At 41.3% G+C, this 19243-nt stretch overlaps 1 protein-coding gene across 1 annotated transcript in view; it reads right to left on the reverse strand.

The window, feature by feature from the left end:
• Window positions 1-19243, reverse strand: part of LOC142414251 (von Willebrand factor D and EGF domain-containing protein-like) — a 185121-nt gene that overhangs the window by 136929 nt on the left and 28949 nt on the right. The window contains exon 2 of the mRNA XM_075511234.1: window positions 9427-9611. Within this exon, the coding sequence (XP_075367349.1) occupies window positions 9427-9611 (185 nt within the window). The remainder of the gene's footprint in view (window positions 1-9426; window positions 9612-19243) is intronic.

The following is a 19243-nucleotide window of genomic DNA, read 5'->3' on the forward strand; positions in this document are numbered from 1 at the left end:
AGGAAAATGCTTTTACGTGGAATTTTAGATGAAACCTCTCCCTTCCTTTATTTGAAAGCCATGTTGTGTGTAACTTTCTAAGGGATTTGTTCTGTTTATTTATTTACAGCTTTAAGGGACGCTGATGCTTTCTGTGCTGGGCAAAATGTGGATGTCGGGAATTTCTTGTATCCTGGTGAATTTCTGACCTAGAGAGAGAGAGATGATGTGAAGTAACATGCTTCCAAAGCACGGTTGTGAGCATACACTGGTAACGACACAGAAGAGTGGAGCAAACCTCATCCAGAGAAGAAGTACTGTATGCAAAGGAAGAAGGACGGGCGCAGAGAGAAGGACGGCAACTAGAGCTCAGCGGTCTCTGCTTTGTACTCGTGGTATGTTCTTGATGAGATACTTGCACCTCGAATTTCCTCTTACTCCAGGTAACTGCTGACTTCAGTGCCTCTGCATGTGTGAGTAAAGATTGTTGGAATCATTATTTTTTAAAATTACATTTAAAATACAGATGTTTGCGAGTGTACCTCGCAGGTGTTTTTGAGCCTGAAGAATTAGAATGGGGGGGCGCAGAGCAGAAGAGTTGAATGAGCACTGGAGCTCAATGGGTGTGTGCAAGCTCGCAGAAAGCCTTGAAGGAAAATGTTTTGGTAAGGAGACGCAGCGCAGCCTACCCGTCCCTCCCGGGGCGCTCCCCTGCAGAGCTGGCCTGGCCCGGCACCGGGGCTCGCTGCCCGAGGAGGAGGAGGAGGGATGCCGGCACCGCTCATGCCGTGGGAAGCATTCCCAGTGCTAACACCCACTGCAAAGGGCTGTTGTCGCCGTTTCCTGACATTGAGTTACGGAAAAGTGACCGTCATTACTTTGAGGAGACTCGATCTCATGTAAATACCTGCGTCTTGAGGAACATTTGCACCCACAGCCGAACAAACTGAAAAAATACTCTAACAATTTTCTGTAAAGACCTTTTGCTGCTCAAAATAAGCTATTGCATCCATATACTTCTGCCTTTTACGAGTGTAACTGGCCCCAATACGTTGGCAGTGCTCTATTGGGAGTGTGGCCGCTGGACTGTCCCTGCCCAGGCACACGCAGTGCCTCAGTTTCCCTGGCTGCTGCCTGACCTTGGGCAAATCACCCACTCTTTGTGCACCTCGCTTCCTTATCTCTAAACCAGAAGTTGAGGTGGCTGAGGTGGTAATAGTACTTCCCTGCCTTGCGGCAGTGCTGAAAAGATAAATTCATTAACGAGACACCCATCTAACTGTTGTGCTATGGGCCATGTAGATACATAGGCAGATGGAAGTGCATTCTGGCTGTGAAAAAAGACAAAATGCGATGCATACGTGAAAGTGGGTCTGTACCCCCTCTTAATACATAGAGAAAAAAACCCCAAACCCTGAAATAAGACGACGGTGATTTTCTCCCTCTTTGTATTTATCCTCGCCACAAGTCTGTGAGCCGTTTCAGTGCTCGGATTAGCACCCCTGACGTCAGCCGCCAGCGCTGTGCGCGGGCTTTCTGATACCCCCCCGCTGTGATCTGCAGCACCCTGCATTTGTTCTGGTGAATCTTGCACTGAAACCATTTGAGCAAAATAGTTTATTAAGTAACGTGCACAAATTACAAGCAATAATGAACCCTTTTGACCGACTTTGCACCCAGGAAAAGTAGCCTGTGAGAAAGCAAGTTGTTGTAACAAACTGTGATATAGTCTTACAGGCTGGTCAAGGAAGAATTTCGGTATAAATCAAATATTTCTGTTTTCCTGGCAGCTTTATGACATACATGCATTTATTTTCTGCTTTGAGCTACATGCTGTCCATCTGAGTCAGGCGAGTTGCCCCATGCTAGCCAAAAGGATTTGCTGCATGAGGCCTCTGTGAATTAGAAAACAGACCTGGGAAGACAAGGGCAAATGTATATTCATGTATTCAACCAGCGGTACAGATAAGAACAGAAAACAACATGGAAAAAATATTAAAAAAAGAAAGCCTAGGAGAAGAGACTTCAAAGAGCCAAAATTTTCAAGTCCCAGCTGTGGCATAATTAGCATTAAATTTTGTAGCAGTCATTTTGGAGAGTAACCAGAAAACTGAATACAGAGTATTCATTTACAATAGTAAATGATTGGCATTTAAGATATAGCATTTACCTGCAATAGCTACAGTTACCTGCAATAACTATTGCTGCTCTAATAATAGCATGAAGCTGTGGGAATCTCGCACCATAATTCAGCAACATTTCCAAAATGAAGAAGAGCAATTACATAGCTGTCTCCACAGAAGAGCAAACTCTGCAAGTCTCTTGCAGACAGGAGCTCGTCTGCTGGGAAGCCAATGGTGAGGATCAGACCATGGCTTTGCTGGGGTTCTCCAGGTGATCTACGTAACGTCGGCTGCACGGCAGCACTACTGCTGTGGCATGCAAAATATCCACATTTCTCACTCAAAACGGAAGCTATGCAGCAGGAAGAAAAATAAGCTACAATACCAGCGACACTGAAAAACACATGTGCGCTTACAGTCCGTCCATTTGTTTCTGAGTACATTGATAGGTCTAATGAGAAATAGTCTCTCTCCCTACAGATCCTGTCTCACTTATATGTCTTTAAGCCGTGTCCTGGACGGTGAGCTGCAGTTGGACATCTGCTTAACACTCCGTATACGAGATCACAAACGTTTGATTGCTTCAGATGACATACTTGCTCGGACTTGCAACGGGCCAACGTAACGGCAAGTTAGTGAATTAAACTATATCGTTGTAAACCCTAAATTTAGGTCATTCAGTGCATCTGCATTAGGTATCCGGTGACACAGCTTGCACAAAGGAGAACTTGTCTAACACAAAAAGGAGGTTTTAGGCTGTTGCCAGGCTTCTTTAGTGCTGAGTATCCTTTCATACTTTATCCAATTATAATTAAGTGGTATTTTTAATCTTCAAAGCATTTCATAAACCTTACCTAATTAATCTTCGCAACACCTCTATGTGGCAGGTAAGCATTCATTAAGTATTTTTGATTCATAATTAGGCACCAGCTAATCGTTTAAATAATTCAGTTCAGAAAACCTAAATGAAAAAAAATTAAATTTGTTCCCCCTTTGCCAAAACAATGGGACAAACCATTATTGTTTAATCCAATGATGTCTCCTTCCATTTAGTTGGGGTTTGGAGAATCAACTAGTTTGATTGATTGAACACTCTAAGGTTCTTTATAATTGCACAAAGAAATCAAGCTTGATTGTTCTTGTCACTTGGGTATTGCACTGAAATTATGCTGTTAAAAATAAGTAGCACCATATGTGAGAAATACATTGTTTTAGTTAGATGGAGATGGAAGGCTTTTTGGTATACTGTTGGTTGGCAGTTAAAGCATTGTGATTTTGCATCTGTTATCCACTCAAAACTTTACTTTGTCTTATTTTTTCAAATTTCTTTGTAGTAAGTTAAATAAATAAGATTTTTTATTTCAGTCTGGGGCCAAACTCTACAGAAATCAGTTTACGTCAGGAATATCTGTAGTAGCAATTAAACCAGTGCCTGTCTTGTGTTTCTTCGAAGTACATGTTCTGAACAATAGAGGCTGTAATTGTAATTTCTACAGAAGGCTTTTTGTATGCCTGAAAAACAAACAAGAAAAACAAAACCTCTTCATACCTACCATTATGATCTTGGAGTATTCACGTATACATGCGAGAAAGAGAATTACAGATGAAATAATACCTTGAAAGTGTCACTTGCTTTTAAGTTCGTAAAACAATTGCAAATCAAAGTACGATTGGATTCAGAGCAAAATAAAAATTGAAACAAAATAAAAAATTAATAGTATGCAGTTGAGCTATTGTATTTTGATTGTGAGTATAAAATATTCTACAACAGGTTAAGTAGAGGAGGAAATTAAACTGAGTATGGGAAAAAGTAAATCTTCTTCTTCTCCAGGGGCTGCAATATTAAGCATCATAGGCAGGTTAGATTTGACATGCTTTAACATGACCTTGTTTTAGACACCAAAGATTAGCATTTAAGCCTATGCTTGAGCCTAGTATATATATAACAGTAAATTTATATTGTTAAAAATGCAACTGTTGAGAAAACACCAACCCTGACTGCATAACATGTCCTTCTTATGCCACATTTACACTCAAATTTGGAGATGGTTTTGCTCATTTAGAGAATGAAATTTCTGAAGAAGGATATTGGAAGTAATCTTGAAATATCGTCACAGGCAGGTATTATTACTGGGTGTTTCCAAAACAGTCATATCTGTAACTGACCTGCAGAAATCCTTGCTGCAGGATTCTGGATGCTAAAAAATTATAGTGACTGGACTGGCTCATGGGAGAGAAATCCCTTTAAAGTCTCAGAATCACAGAATCACAGAATCGTATAGGTTGGAAAAGACCTTTAAGATCATCAATTTCAACCAGAAACCTAACACTACCAAGACCACCACTACACCATGTCCCTAAGCACCTCATCCAAACGGCTTTTAAATACCTCCAGGGATGGTGACTCAACCACTTCCCTGGGCAGCCCCTTCCAATGCTTGACAACCCCTTCAGTGAAGAAAAATTTCTTAATATCCAGTCTAAACCTCCCCTGGCGCAACTGGAGGCCATTTCCTCTTGTCCTATCACTTGTTACCTGGGAGAAGAGACCGACCCCCACCTCTCTACACCCTCCTTTCAGGTAGTTGTAGAGAGCCATAAGGTCTCCCCTCAGCCTCCTTTTCTCCAGGCTAAACAACCCCAGTTCCCTCAGCCGCTCCCCATCAGCCTTGTGCTCCAGACCCTTCCCCAGCTTCGTTGCCCTTCTCTGAACTCGCTCCAGCACCTCAATGTCTCTCTTGGAGTGAGGGGCCCAAAACTGAACACAGTATTCGAGGTGCGGCCTCACCAGTGCTGAGTACAGGGGGACCATCACTTCCCTGCTCCTGCTGGCCACACTATTCCTCATACAAGCCAGGATGCCATTGGCTTTCTTGGCCACCTGGGCACACTGCTGGCTCATATTCAGCTGGCTGTTGACCAACACTCCCAGGTCCTTTTCTGCCAGGCAGCTTTCCAGCCACTCTTCCCCAAGCCTGTAGCGTTGCATGGGGTTGTTGTGACCCAAGTGCAGGACCTTGCACTTGGCCTTGTTAAACCTCATACAGTTGACCTCAGCCCATCGATCCAGCCTGTCTAGGTCCCTCTGCAGAGCCTTCCTACCCTCAAGCAGATCAACACTCCTGCACAACTTGGTGTCATCTGCAAACTTACTGAGGATGCACTCGATCCCTTCGCCCAGATACAACCCATGTCTGAATCCTGAACCAGAAGTTGCTGGAGATTGGTAATGTGCAAAGCTGAAACTATTGCCTGGCTCCTGCCCTTCCCTCCAGACCACCATATTCATCTGCTGGCCAGGATGAGCACCTGGGGCAGGTGGACCTCCACTGTGGTGCAAGAGGTCACTTGGAGGCTGCTGCCATGCATGCCAACAAGATTGCAGAAAATAAAGCGAACCCGAGTGAGCGGTTGCCTTAAGACTGGGAGGAAACCAAGAGTGAAGCAGCGGCTGCTCTGAGAGGTTGAACTTGAGCTGATGGGATGCAGTGCTGTGCACATATATACTTATGTATGTGTGTGTGTATCTGTGTACGCACCTGGTATGTGCCTACCAGTCAAGGTAGTACGCATATTTTTGTACGCATACGTATATAAATGCTGAATCATACATCTGGGCCGTTTGTATTGATGGGTGTCGTGGGAGGACTGTTGGCTGATGAGGTACTCCGACATTTCAGAAGATCTGGAGACCAGTGCCTCACCTCGGCAGTGGGTGTGCAGTGATTTTTGTGGTCAGTGCAGTAACATCTGTATTAATGTCTCTGCTCAAGGAATATGGTACCACTAATCCTGTTTCAGAGGACAAGCGTTTGATAGCGACAGTTGTTCTAATAGTGATTCTGGTTTTAATACCTTTCTTTTTCACCTATCATTCGCTGTTTGCGATTGACTACTCAAAGCTGGAAACATTAGCATTGCTTTGAGAAGTCATGAATTCGACTTGTGCATGCGGTACCATGAGTATTATTGCTGGCTCCAGAACCAATTACTGTTTGCATAATCAAAATCTTAATTGTTGTTTTTCCTTAAGGTCGCAGAGTATAATCTATGCTTTTTTACCCCCATGTACACGACGGGAAGAAGTGCACTTCCAGCCACATTTCTGGCTTCACTGTGAGCTGTGAGCCAGCGTCGCAAGGCCTGCCTGTCATTAGGATGGCACGGCATTTGGATTTGCATTACGGTTAGCAGCGTGCACTGCTCTCCTGTAATCCACAGATTGATCTTTTATCTGACTGTAGAGCAGATCTCCAATAACATTAGCAGGTTGTGTTCTCTCTCATTTCTTTTTAGTATTCATTCCTTTCCTGGGGCTTGCCCATACATACATATATACAGATGTGTGTGTAAACCCCATATTATTTTAATTCAGAATTCTGAATTAATATAACAGTTATTTCTGTAACCGATGTATGTTTTTCCTATATTGACTGTTAAATACTTCTCTGTATTTTTAATAGATTTTCTGTGGAGCTTTAATTTTTATGTCACTTTTGTTCTTCCTCTGAAGGTCATTTTACTACTAGGTCTGGCCATGTCTGTGCATTGTTTCTTGCTCTTAGTATTGTGCCTTAATCTTAGTAAAAGCTTCCCTATGCTTTCTTCCTTTAGTGTTTTTGCCTTTCACAGGTGAATTTAGCAGTTCTTGAAGAACAAACTATTGTTTGTGATCTGTAGGCAGCAGCCTCAATACCTTGGGATATAAAATTTGCACATTTGTGTTGCTTTTCTGCTAGGATTTGTTGTTGGATGGGGAAGTGGCTGTGGCCAAGAGTGCATGCCCAGGATCCAGTAATTGCGGGGCCTCCTTTGGGATCACAGGGGGAGAGGCGAGGAAGAAATAGAGGGAGGAAGGTCAGGATCATTCGTTACCCCCCAGAGAAATTCAGCAGGCAATGCCCAAATTAGAAAGCTGTTTCAATCAAAAGTATTTTGCCACTGGAGGAATAAGTTTATGGACAGCAGTTGGATCCAAGGGATGGAGAACTCAGGAATACAATTCATATTTTCACTCTTTTTTGAAATAAAAGCTTTTGGGCTTTTGTTCTGTCTTTTTCCCCTTTGTTTCTCACTTGTTTTTTTTTAAATTAGTGGATGAGAAGCAGCTTTTTAAGAGTTGCTATTTTTTTTTTCACTACAAAAGTTGCTGTGCCTCTTAGCTGTGACACGGTTGTAGACTGAGGCTCTCATAACTTCTATATGTGACTTGGTTCTGCTCTCTGTTGAATATAATACTTTCTGTGGTTATGAAACAATATTCAGACAGGGCCACATTTTTATTGTGGAGCTTTTTTGTGGCAAGCTTCAGAATACAGGCTTTGAGAGCGTGTCTGAAGGAGTCAGCTCCCCCTGCCCAGGCACCGCAGCCCGTTCTGGGAGCTCACCTCCCTTGTGCCCACCCAGCACGTGCCTTTTGTCCTGCCGCAATTCTCTCCTGAGCTGGGCAGGACCTCTAAATCTCCATTATGGTTTAAATCCCTTTTGAGCTCAATTGAGTGATAAGAATCCTTACCTACTATTACTTTGAATTAAGAAGTTAATCTTATCCATCGATAAGCAGCTAATTGTATCTGGGCAGTATTAACAGGATATCACCAGGCATGTATTTTACCAGGTGCTGGAGTAATGTACTTTTTAACTCTCCAGCTGTATTGTCGGGCTTTATTTGGTCTCTTTTCTCGTCTGTCTGTTCAGGATTTTGTCTTTGACTTGTTTAATTAAAATCAGCTCACTCCAGCCAGGCTGGAATGTCCAATAATAACTGCTTATTACGGAGTGGAAGCTGTGCAGTTATTAATTTAAATTATTTTGTTCCAGAGGTTTTGCTCAAATTAAATGGAAAACCAAATTAAACAATGATTTAATTAAGTGGAAGAGATAGAACGTAGAGGCAGATTTAGAAGGTGAAGATCTAAAAGAAGCGTATTCTTCCAGTTGTGACATCTAACAGATGTAATCCTTCATCAGCATGGCGAAGCAGAGATTTACTGTCATTCAGAGGATAATGAAGAAACCAACAGCAAAAATTATGTTACAAGATAAGAAACTAATCTAATGAATATAGCTCTACAAACCTGAATAAAAAACAAAGCGTGTATTGTTGGAAAGAAATCTCATAGAGACAAACATTACTACATACTTGAAATTGCTGAAATACAATGGCAAATTAAATAAGTTTATAGCATATATATACATTTATAGAGTAATGTGTAAAAATATACTTCATAATGCATTGGGATATTCAAGGATGACCTGCCATGAAATGAATATTTCAATAATGATCATGCAAATTTGTTCACGTTAATTAGATTTATGGTTTGTGTATGCAGAGAGTTAGAAAACCCACAGAAGTAACAATTATCTCTTAACATTTCATTTAACATTACATTATTAAGATATACTTCTATTGTGACAAGTTCACAGGTCCATTTTGAATGGGTATGAAAAGTTGTTTGCTAATTTCAAGAAGGTTCTCCAGCTAGGATAGCATCGCCTAATATTAAACATCCTGGCACTCTAGGTTTAATATTTCATCTTTAAAGTCATTTATGGTAATTAGTTTATTATTTTCTGAATAATTTTGTTTAACAGTGTGTTTGAAATTATTCTAACCTCCTGCAGCTGGGCTATTTGAAATGGCAATGACTTTAGTTAGGGTCTCAAGTTGCTCTGGCAGCAATGATTGCAAGTTAAATGTTATTGTCATATATATTAAACACATATAAACCCAGATAATTATTGTTTTGTCTTTTTTAGAGAGTAGTCTTATGTGCTGGAGCTTTTTTGCTCTAGAAAGCCATTAGCATACTTATGTAACTAGATACAAGAAATGGTAACAGCGGAAAAAGACTCAAATTAAGTTTTTCCTTCTGTATCACTAAAGAATCTGTTTCCATATTAATTTTTCTGATTTTTGCCTTCTGATTTCATAGTAAGGACATATTCCTAACTCACAGTAAATTATATAGGGAAAGAGTCAGGTTCCAGAATCGATTCTTAAAGCAATAGAATAGCTTGATAAAAGTATAACTTACAGTGACATATGTGCATTACTAAGGATCTCTCTTTAGAGCTGGAAAACACCTTGTTTTATGTTTGAATAATTCCCAGCCCATAGGGATCCTGGTCTCTGACTACTGCCTTTGGATATGACTATTATTATTATTATTATTATTATTATGGGAAAAGTGGGTTTCCCCTTACCACTCACCTATCCCCACTGCAGTCTACCGGCTACGAGAGTACAGAGGTGGCTAAAGAGGAAAACTACATCAAAGGATTTATTCAAGTTCACCAGGGTTAGTGCTTAAGTTTTACTGACTTCGACACATCTCGTTGGCATTTCCGCGGGCCTGTTGTCGATCATGAAACGGTACCATGCTGGTGGCAAGGAGTGGTCACAAACCAGGTCCTGAATCGCCGTTCGCTGCAGCTCCAGCGAGTCAAACCTGGTGCTGCGGTAAGGATTGCGGAGGATGCGGTGTCCCTCCGGGGAGCACTCGGGAGCTGGAAAGGGTGAAAAAGGGCAATGATTAAATGAGGTCATTCAAGTTAATTCAATTGGATACTGTTAATAACCGCTTAAAGGGGGGCACATCTTCTTATATTCAGGTTCAGTTTAGGATTGGGCTAGTTTTCAAGCAAGCACTGGGAAAAGATCAAATTTGGAATTAAATATACAAAATTAGAAGCTTGGTAACATAAAGATTTTCGTTATCTAGATTTTCGTCATACCTGAATCAGAACCAGAAACCTTAACCTTTTGAATGTGATCTCAGTCTAGTTTTAGGGATTAACATCTGAATCGCTGCTCCTCAGAAATCAGGTAATGTTTTGAAGTTCCAAAGCCTCGTGATCTTTGAAATATATGGTTTTTTAATTTAGTTTACTATATGCATGAGCATTTTAATCACGATATAAATTGATGCTCAAGTATAAAGTGTACTTCATGTACTTTTAAATACATATTTAGAAGAATGAAGACAAGAAATGCTAAAAAGAGAAAAAGAAATGGTGAAAAACCAACAGTAGGATGGGTTTTTAGAAATAAGCTCGAGTTAGACTTGCAAATACTCAAGTCACAGGTCAGACTGGCCTGAGGCATGTACCCATAAAGCCAAATGCAGCAGAACTACTGTGCATGCATTGCAAAGTTTGAATCAAAGCCGCTGCCCCTCGACGTATGTTTGTTTACACGCCTGCCCTGTTTATTTTCATACATCTCTTGATTTTTTTGCAGAATATTCAGTAGTTTCTTAGCACCTAATAAAAAGAAGCCTTGCAGTGATTCTTTTAGAAGTTGTTTATTTTCAAAAAGGTGATAATGTAGAAAAAAGGGTCTTTTCTTGGTTATCTTAACCATTTCTCTACGAGGCAAAGTCCATTTTTGCTGTTAGCACGGCAGAGCGGGTCACAGGAGGAGACCGAGGTGGAGTTGCTCTGCTTTATGCATTGGCAACAGGAGGCTCAGCTAATTTCTTGCTGCAGTAATATTTAATTGCTAATGGTGATGTAAGAGGCAGAGAGCACATCACAGGAATTGCACAACCTGGTTTTGGGACTCAGCCGGGCAGCTGGCAAAACCTCCTCTTTGCACTGTAAATAGAGCATATTTATGTGACACCATTGACAGAGAATAAGACCCCTCCCCATAATATCATTTTTCAAATGTCACTTTTCAGATTATAACTCTGTTTTAATATTATGCCAGTGGCACTCTGAAACCGATTTATCATTTTTATTTTATTGACAAGATACTCAGAAGGTCAAAGTCAATCCATTTATGGTACTATTTTTAAAGATTATTTTTATTGTGCCAAAGGCAAGGCAATGGTATACAAGACAAATGGGGACAAAATGTAGCGTAACAGAGCCTTTATTGCAATTTTCAGGGAACTAAACGGTCAAAGCAATAGTGCAATTCCAATGCAAAATTCAACTGAATTAATACAATTGCTTTTTTAAACAAAAAAGTGTGCCCTAAGCTTTTCTTTTCTACAGGTAAGAGCCATTTTAGAGAGGGAACACTTGGAAATACTGCACCTCTAATTAAACCTGGGATCTGACTCCATCCCTCAGATGTCCTTTCTGGGGATTTGGGACCAGCGGTGGGGACCACATGGAGACTGTCCTCTGCCAATTCCCAACCCGAGGGAATAAGTGACATTTCAGCAGGCCATCTATTTTAAGCAAATGAAAAGTTTACCCTATATTTAAAAACCATCAAAAAATGCAGACCCTTGCTGACCCCTTCAATATCACTCAGTGCTTCAGGAGAGTTAATGGGAAGAGGACTTTGGCTCATGGTGCCTTTTGCTTGCCCTAAGTACCTCCTTTCTGAACAAGAGTCTAAAAGGAAACGGCTCTTTGCACAGTATTGCCACAGGAGTCCTGCCAGAGCATTGTAATATAATTAATAGCATTCAGTTTCTCAATAATAATAATATCAAATACTCCCTTTAAATGTAATTAATAACCTTCTGCTTGATATGTATTAGTTATAATCCAAATTCACACAACATGTTGTGGTCTTACCAATGATTAACTACTCTGTCTAAACAATGCAAATATATTAGACACTAAGACACGGCTAATTATTTTTCATCCTTTGCATAATTTTGTTTGCAGTAGTTTAGAAAATGCTGTTTCACATATTAACGTTAGAGGAGCTGAGTGCTGCGGATGGGACTTGCAAAGGGCAACGATGGACTCGGAGGATCACACGAGGGAGACACGCAAGGTCAGTAAGGAGAGGGGTGCTCACCCGTTAAATTTAACAGTATTTGGGACAAATGCCATGTGTTCACTCCCTAAAGAGCATATATGTGAAGCCCTGGCTCAAGTAACCACTACCTCTAAAGGTGTATTTTATTCTGTATTAAATGTCAGAGTATGTTTGTATACCTGTGAGTGGGTTTAGGTATGCTTGCAGGCTGTCATCGAGGAGGTGGCAAGGCAAATTGATCTGCTGTCACCTCCCCTGGAGCCAGACTGACGGATTTTGTTCCCACCCTGATGCAGATCAGACCGAACCACACCAGAGTCAATGACGGTGCGCTGGCATGGAGCAGGAGGGAGTGAGAGCAAAAGCTCGCCCAGGTTTTGCAGCAAGCCATGAGCAAAACAATCCCTCAATTATTGAGTTTCCCTTGTAAAATGGTGCTTATTACAGCCTTATGACAGAATCATTGTAAACTTTAACATGTAAATTGCAGGCCATGGTAGAAGTTAATTACTACTGCCTTTCCCACAGAAATAAATAAATAAAGGCATCACTGTAATCAGACTATATTATGAAATTATTATTTAGAAGAAGCCCAGGAAGATACAGTTGAGCCCTGTTGGTTGTTCACCTGAGGGATGCCCACCTGTACCTTATGGTGACTGCAGCTACACTCTAATCAGAGGAAGCCTTCTGCTTCATTTTTAATTCATGACAAAGTCAGATGCAAATGTCAAGTTTGTGTACAGTGATGAAGTGCTCAATATCACAATTGCCCCCCCTGTTGTGTGGAACAATAAAAGTCCACATCCATGTCTTGTACAGAGTCGCCATTACTCTCTGGTATGCAGGCTAGGTTGCCTTTAAAAGGAAATATTTATTTCTTTACGTATGAGAAACCTATACGTTTAATTTAATCTCCCAGGTCTATTCCTATAATTGCATTAAAACGGCTTATGAAAAAAATGCTGGCTTTTCAGGGAGCTGAGTGCTCACTGTCATTATGACCATTCAGATTTCCTTCAGGAAGAAATTAAACCATGCAGTGAGATTTTGTTGCGCTTGGTCCAGAGTCTTGTTGGAATTAAATGTTGTGCGGTAGCTGGTGCTTTAGTCTCCTGCAAAGAACTTCTTCTTAAACCACCATCACCCTCGGATATAGGCAAGGAGCTGTTGCTAAGACATAAGGATTTGTTTGCTTCACTAGACTTAAAGCATTTTTTTTTAAACCCAACAATTTTGTGGCAGCAGCTTGCTGTAAGGAGACACTGAGTAGCTCCTTTTTGACACACAAAACCAAACGAATAACAATACCTATTGCAGCTGCTCAGTGAAAATGGCATTTGAATAACTCTGGTGGCATGATAAAGCAAGTCCTGTGGGGAAAATCTGTCTCCGTTGAAGCCATAAGGAAAGTTGCCGTTAATGCCTGGAGGTCGAGATTCACCCGATGTTAATGTGCGGGAAATTGTTATGTGCAAATGAAATGCAGGGCGGCCTGTGGGCTTGCTGGGAAGAGAAGAGCCTCCTGCAGAAGGCAAAAGCGTCCAGAAATATCTGATGGAAAATGAGCAGAAAGTGAATATCTGAACTGGTGTTTCACACTGAAATACAGTCGTGGACCTTGGCTTGGGCTCTCAGCTAAAGGAAACATCGATGTGACCATGGCTGGAGGAAGACATGCACATCAGTAGATCCTGGGGGTAGCAGCCCAGAAGCCCATTCTTGGTGGGTTGATCGATATTGTACTGGGGAGGACAGAAGCTCCACAGGGCTATACCAGGGACCAGCCAAACAAGAGTCTGGGCAGGTGTTTGTAGGGCATTACTCTGGGATGCCCCCAGCACAGGCCCACACACTTAACACCTTAACCACCCGCTGGCTGGAGCTTATTTCAAGCAGGTTGGTAACTGGGTGGGCTGCAAGCAGCCGAGCCACCCGTGCACTTCTTGGGCAGTGGATTCGGTGGGAAAGATGCTGCTGTGGAGACCGCCAGGCACCCACAAAGGGTCTGCCCATCCTGGTTGATGCTCATGACCATGGGAGGAAGCATCAGATGCTTTGGGGAGGGACACCATGAAAATTGGAGTGGCAGGCTGAAAACTTGAAAGGAAATAATTTGCTAAACATTTACTTTTATTTCTAAAGGCAGGTGAGCAGGGGTGTGACGGAGCTCTATCACTCTTGCCCCCAGTAAATATCAGTGGCTTATGTGGAGGAAGGTTTAAGAAGCTGTGAGATTTTGTTTGTTTGCTTTGAATAGCAGCTGCAAATCAAATAATATCAATAGGTGATGGCAGCTAGAAAACCCTGAAAGAAATATAGTCCACAAGCCTGAGGTGCGTGTTTGTTTTGGGCAAAGCAGTGCCAGCCACGCAATATATTTAAAGGGCATTCTAAAGCTCTGGAAAATAGTTGGCGGATCGCAAAATAATTTTTGTGTGGAGGGTGAATGAAAACCCAGTGACCGATCCAGGTAATACTAACCAACAGCACCATTTGGCGATGTGCTGTAGTTGTTCTGTGACCAGGAAAGAGATATTCCCAGGTGCAGATTTCTTTCTCACTGTTGTCCCCCACGTCGTGGAAGCCCGGGTGTAGCCTTCCCCCAAAACCACAGTGAGCCCCGGGGCTGGGGAAGCGGGGCTGCCCACCGGCTTTCACATGGCTTCACTCAAAGGCAGAGAGAGGGGGTGGCTAGGGGAGCTTTGGAAGTATGATGTTTGAAAATATACACACGTAGGTATATGTAAGTATGCGTACGTGTACATGAATGTGTGTATATATATATTTATTTTTCAAATTATGCATGGAAATACTCGTATTTTCACCATTTGTATAACATAACAGTAAATTTTTGAAATCCCTTGCTGGCAGATTTTGAGATCTCTGCTTTTTGTTTCTTACTCTAAAATCCATAGTGGAACCAAATATTTTCCAGAGAGTTTGAATTTCTCTTGACAGGAAAATTATGAAAGATTTTCAGTTGGAAAAATCAGTCCGAAATGCCTAGGCTATTAAGCCATAACTCCAAATTAGTTGCAGACAAAGGATGTGTTAGCTTTCTTCTCTTTCTGTTTTAGAGACAGAAGGAAACCTTTTCATCGCCAGCCACTTCCATGCCTGGTAGCTGTATTTCACTGATGTAGCAAAGCTCAGGGGAAAGCTTCTGAAGCTTTCAGTGTGTCAGTGCCATCCACTTCCCCATATTATGATTTACCATACACTGAAAGAGAGTTTGGGCAGAAAAGGAAGGCAGATATTGGGAAAGGGAAATTCTTTCCAAGCTCTTAATGGATGTGTTCAAAATAACAGTAGAAGACTCTGATCTGACAACATTTAAAGTTTCTTTTGGTGGATGCAAGTTCCAGATGAACAGTAATCTGTTAATAGATAAGGCATTTGCAGCTAAGAAACATCTGACAGTTTATTGCAGATGAATGTTCCTGCCTTATTTCACCAATATTTGCTAAGATTTGAATGCAATTAGTCTGCATGCTGATGACAAAAATTTTATTCCTAAAAATATTCAGAGGCAGAAAGTTACTGTGAATGTGAATGTGATCACTACATAAAAGTGCTTGAATCATGCAAGCTCCTCCGGTCGGTAAAACATTAATTTTATAAAAAACCTTGATAGCTAATAAATAAATCTATTTTCAGATAACTCAGAAGCAGAAGAACCTCCTACTGAACTGAAATGATAAAGAAGCACATTGTATACACACCGCATACTCAAAATGGCAAGGTCTTGAACAAGTCATAATACGTTCGTAAGACGAATTGATAGAGATAAATGAACTATTGTGTAAAATGAATGTAATTATAGCAAATTTGACCTAAGAAGAGGCTGAGCACCTGCTGAAAAGAATAAGACATTTTTCATACATATTATTTGTACTGAATAACAGACAGAATTAAGAAGAAGGAAAATCAGGCCAAGCAGGAACATGGTTTTCTAGGAGTCTGCAGCTTAACACTTCCCCTTAGATACTGTACTGTTTTGAAAATACGGCGTCTTCTTGTAACCCAGGGAACTCAGCACACAATTAAAGACTCTTTCACATGTATGTCTTACAGAGTAAGCACTCTTCTTTCAAGGCAGGCTTTAGATTCTTCAACTCGAGGGATCTGCTATGTTGGAAACAAAACGTAGCCTGCAACACATCCTCCTGCAGTGCCCGAGTGTGATTCAAGCACCAAAGACAGAGGCAGCGATGTGGGAAGAAATCCCTTTCCTTCTTTCCTCAGTCCCATGGATGCTCTGTATGATACCCTTGATATTTTTTACTTGCAGTATATGTAACTGAACCTCTTACTACAGATTGCTCCCACCAGGCAAGATTAGTGAGTTTATTGCTTAATTCTTAGGGAATTCTTTTTTTCTGCACAACGGTGATAGCACAAGGCCCTGAGAGAAAGTGTAGTTGAAAAAAATCCTCCTACAATCTCAAGATATTGTCTGTATGATGCATCTGAGTTTCATTTGCCTGGGAACAAGGTCACTTATCATCCAGGTCTTCCATGAAGTAAAGCAATATACTACTGGCAAACCAAGGGCCAACATTCAGTTCCAGAGAAAACAATTATTTATTCATGCTAGTATCTCTTATCTTGGATTGCATTTCTATCGTGGTTTAGAAAGGAGGAATTGATTACATGAAACTTCTCTTCTAGTCTGTGTTTCCCCTGAATGATTTGCAGAATAATGCACTACATACAGCTCGCGTAGGAGGACGCAGATCGTGGCAGACATGCATTTTGCACAGGGCCAGAAAAGGTGTCAAGAGGGGCCGACAAAGTAGGTGACAACAAGGGGTCCCCGTGAGAAATGTGAGCAAAGTCTGAGGAACTTCCGAGCAGTTTAAAGTGGTGTTTAGAGCACTGTCACAGGAGATGTGCTGAAAAGCGCTTTCTTCAGTGCTCCATAAATAGGGAGGATGAAGGAACCGAGTATTTATTTTCAGGGACAACGGCGCATGCATGGCCAACTGACCTGGATAAGCCAAGAAGTTTCCAGCAGAAGTGTTGTCCTCTAAAATGTTTTGGTCTCCAGGACTCGCTATCTGGCATCTCTCATCAATGTGAAAATTGCTTACAAAGAACATGGTGGGCACAAGAGGGATGACACATGATCACATGGATAAAAAGCAAGGGGCAGCTGGACAGGACAGGTTAGGTCTGTAGTTCCCCTGCTTTGCAAAATATAGACTCACCTGTTGAATGTGCCAGTTAGAAAAAACAATGAAGCCAAATTCTGTTAATTACTCTATTAAGTTTTACCAAGTCTCATCCTTACTAATTCTGGCTCAGCTTCAGAGCCAGGAAGGCTGGGCATCTGAATATAGAAATCACTTACCATTGCTGTGTCAGAAGAGAATTAAAAACCTCATAAATTTCCTCAAGTTATCTCTAAGTTAATGATGATGCCTTTAAGGACTTCTGAGCAATCAATAAAAAGAAAATTATAATTATTGTTATTGATTGGTCTATTTTGCTCTCATCCCTCAGAATGAAAAAGTGAAACAAAATGAAAAGGTTCTTTCTTACCTCCTAATCTCAGTTGAACATACACTTGCAAATGTAGCTTTCCTAAATAGCAGTAGCAAAAACGAACTCACATGTTTTGATTTTAGAACCCACTGGGCTCTATTCAGATGGAAATTTGATTTCCATGGTTCACCCCTTTGAGAGCTGGAGCTGTTTCCATGCGTCAACCGCGACGCAGGCTAATTACAATTTGCGAGCCACACATTTTTCCAGACTGCTCCCATGGCAAATGCTGAATTTTGGCCACATTTCCCCCTACTTCGTCAGTTTAATTCTGTATATGGATGATATAGCGTTGGGAAAAGTGTCACCACTAACTTATTGTCAGAGCACTCGGGACGCAGCAGAGACTGGTGGAAAGATAAGGGGACTCCAACTGAAGGCAGCTTAGTGCTGCCAAATGCCAGATTCGTGCATGTGTCCTGGGTGTGATTTAGTTCCTAATGTATGCAGGGTGACGAGGCAATTTTTCGTGCTATTGTTTTGCTATTATTCATCACTATTATTCATTCCATTCACTGGCACAATAGCGGTTTTGGCAGCCTCACACTCCTCACATGTTTATAATGGGCTTTTCTGTCAGGGTTTTGACATTTAGGAAGAATGGTTTGGTTTGGAGTAAGGCTTTATTCATTACCGTTCTGCAGCAATGTACATGGACACACTCCACTTCCCAACTAATGCACAAAAAAGATTTCACCACCTTCCTACCGAAATTCAGGTCTTTGACCCCATCCCTTCATCCTCTCATAGGCTGACCACTCTTCAAAACTTGGAAAGAGTCAACGCCAAACAGTCTCGAGCACATAGCGGCTCCTGCTGCGGATGCAAAAACCCTTCTCACGCATTATAGCACTTTGGATGGATTTACAAATATTAAAATAAAAGGTCATGAGCTAGAAATAGTCAGCAGCCTGCCTGGCCAGCGTGATAACATAAAGCTGTGTACTCCCAACCGTGGAAGTGCGACATTAAGTCTAATAGATTTCCAGAAACCAAATTTATCAGCAATCCTCACTGTTTGTTTCTTCAACATTGAAAGATATGGTTTCTGTATATATAGCCATAATTATCTTCAAAATTTAAATACATTAGTGCCTTCCTCCTATAGAAACAGGACGGTCACAGTTCCAGCCAGCAGATTCCCTTGGCCATGGTGGTATTTCAGGGGAATATGGTACCTCTGGTTGTGGAAAACGCCTCCCATTGTGTGTCTAGCACTTGAATGAGATCCATTGATGCCTATTCACACCATGAAAGAGCAAGGCTTTCAGTTCCTATACATGAAAACCTCTAGGTAAATGCATTTACTATTTTTATTTAGTCTCCGTTCACTGTTCTAACAGGTACTAATTTTCCTTTTTGTTTAGGGTCATCTCTGCTTTGGTTGCTCCACAGATCTCTGCTTGTTTACCAGGAGCAGTAGAAGCATTCATACAAATAGCAGGGTTTCAGAAATCTGTAAAGACCTCAGCTATAAGCTGCTTTTTGATATAAAAGAAAATCCAGTTCAGCTGGTACCAGCTGAGTCTTCACTACATTTACAGCTGCTACCTGCGCAATCTTTTAGTATGTAATTACCATAATAAGAAAAAACATCTCCATAATTATATGTGCGTAAAGCAAAATGCCTTTCTCTGGCCATCCAGCTAGAGCTGCAGATACAGATATGCACGCTTACAGAGGACACAGGGGATTAGGGAGGCATAGGAATAACCATGAGACAATTGTTGCCCCATATGGTGCATATTATAGGCAGATGTGTTTTGATCAGGATCAGCCGTGCAGAAGGTAAACCAACTGATTTTTTCTCGTTTACACTGAACTAACTTTGGTCACAGTGTAGGTTCGTGTGTTTTAAAACTTA

Source organism: Mycteria americana, chromosome 9 (assembly GCF_035582795.1).
Source record: "Mycteria americana isolate JAX WOST 10 ecotype Jacksonville Zoo and Gardens chromosome 9, USCA_MyAme_1.0, whole genome shotgun sequence".
Classification (NCBI taxonomy): Eukaryota; Metazoa; Chordata; class Aves; order Ciconiiformes; family Ciconiidae; genus Mycteria; species Mycteria americana.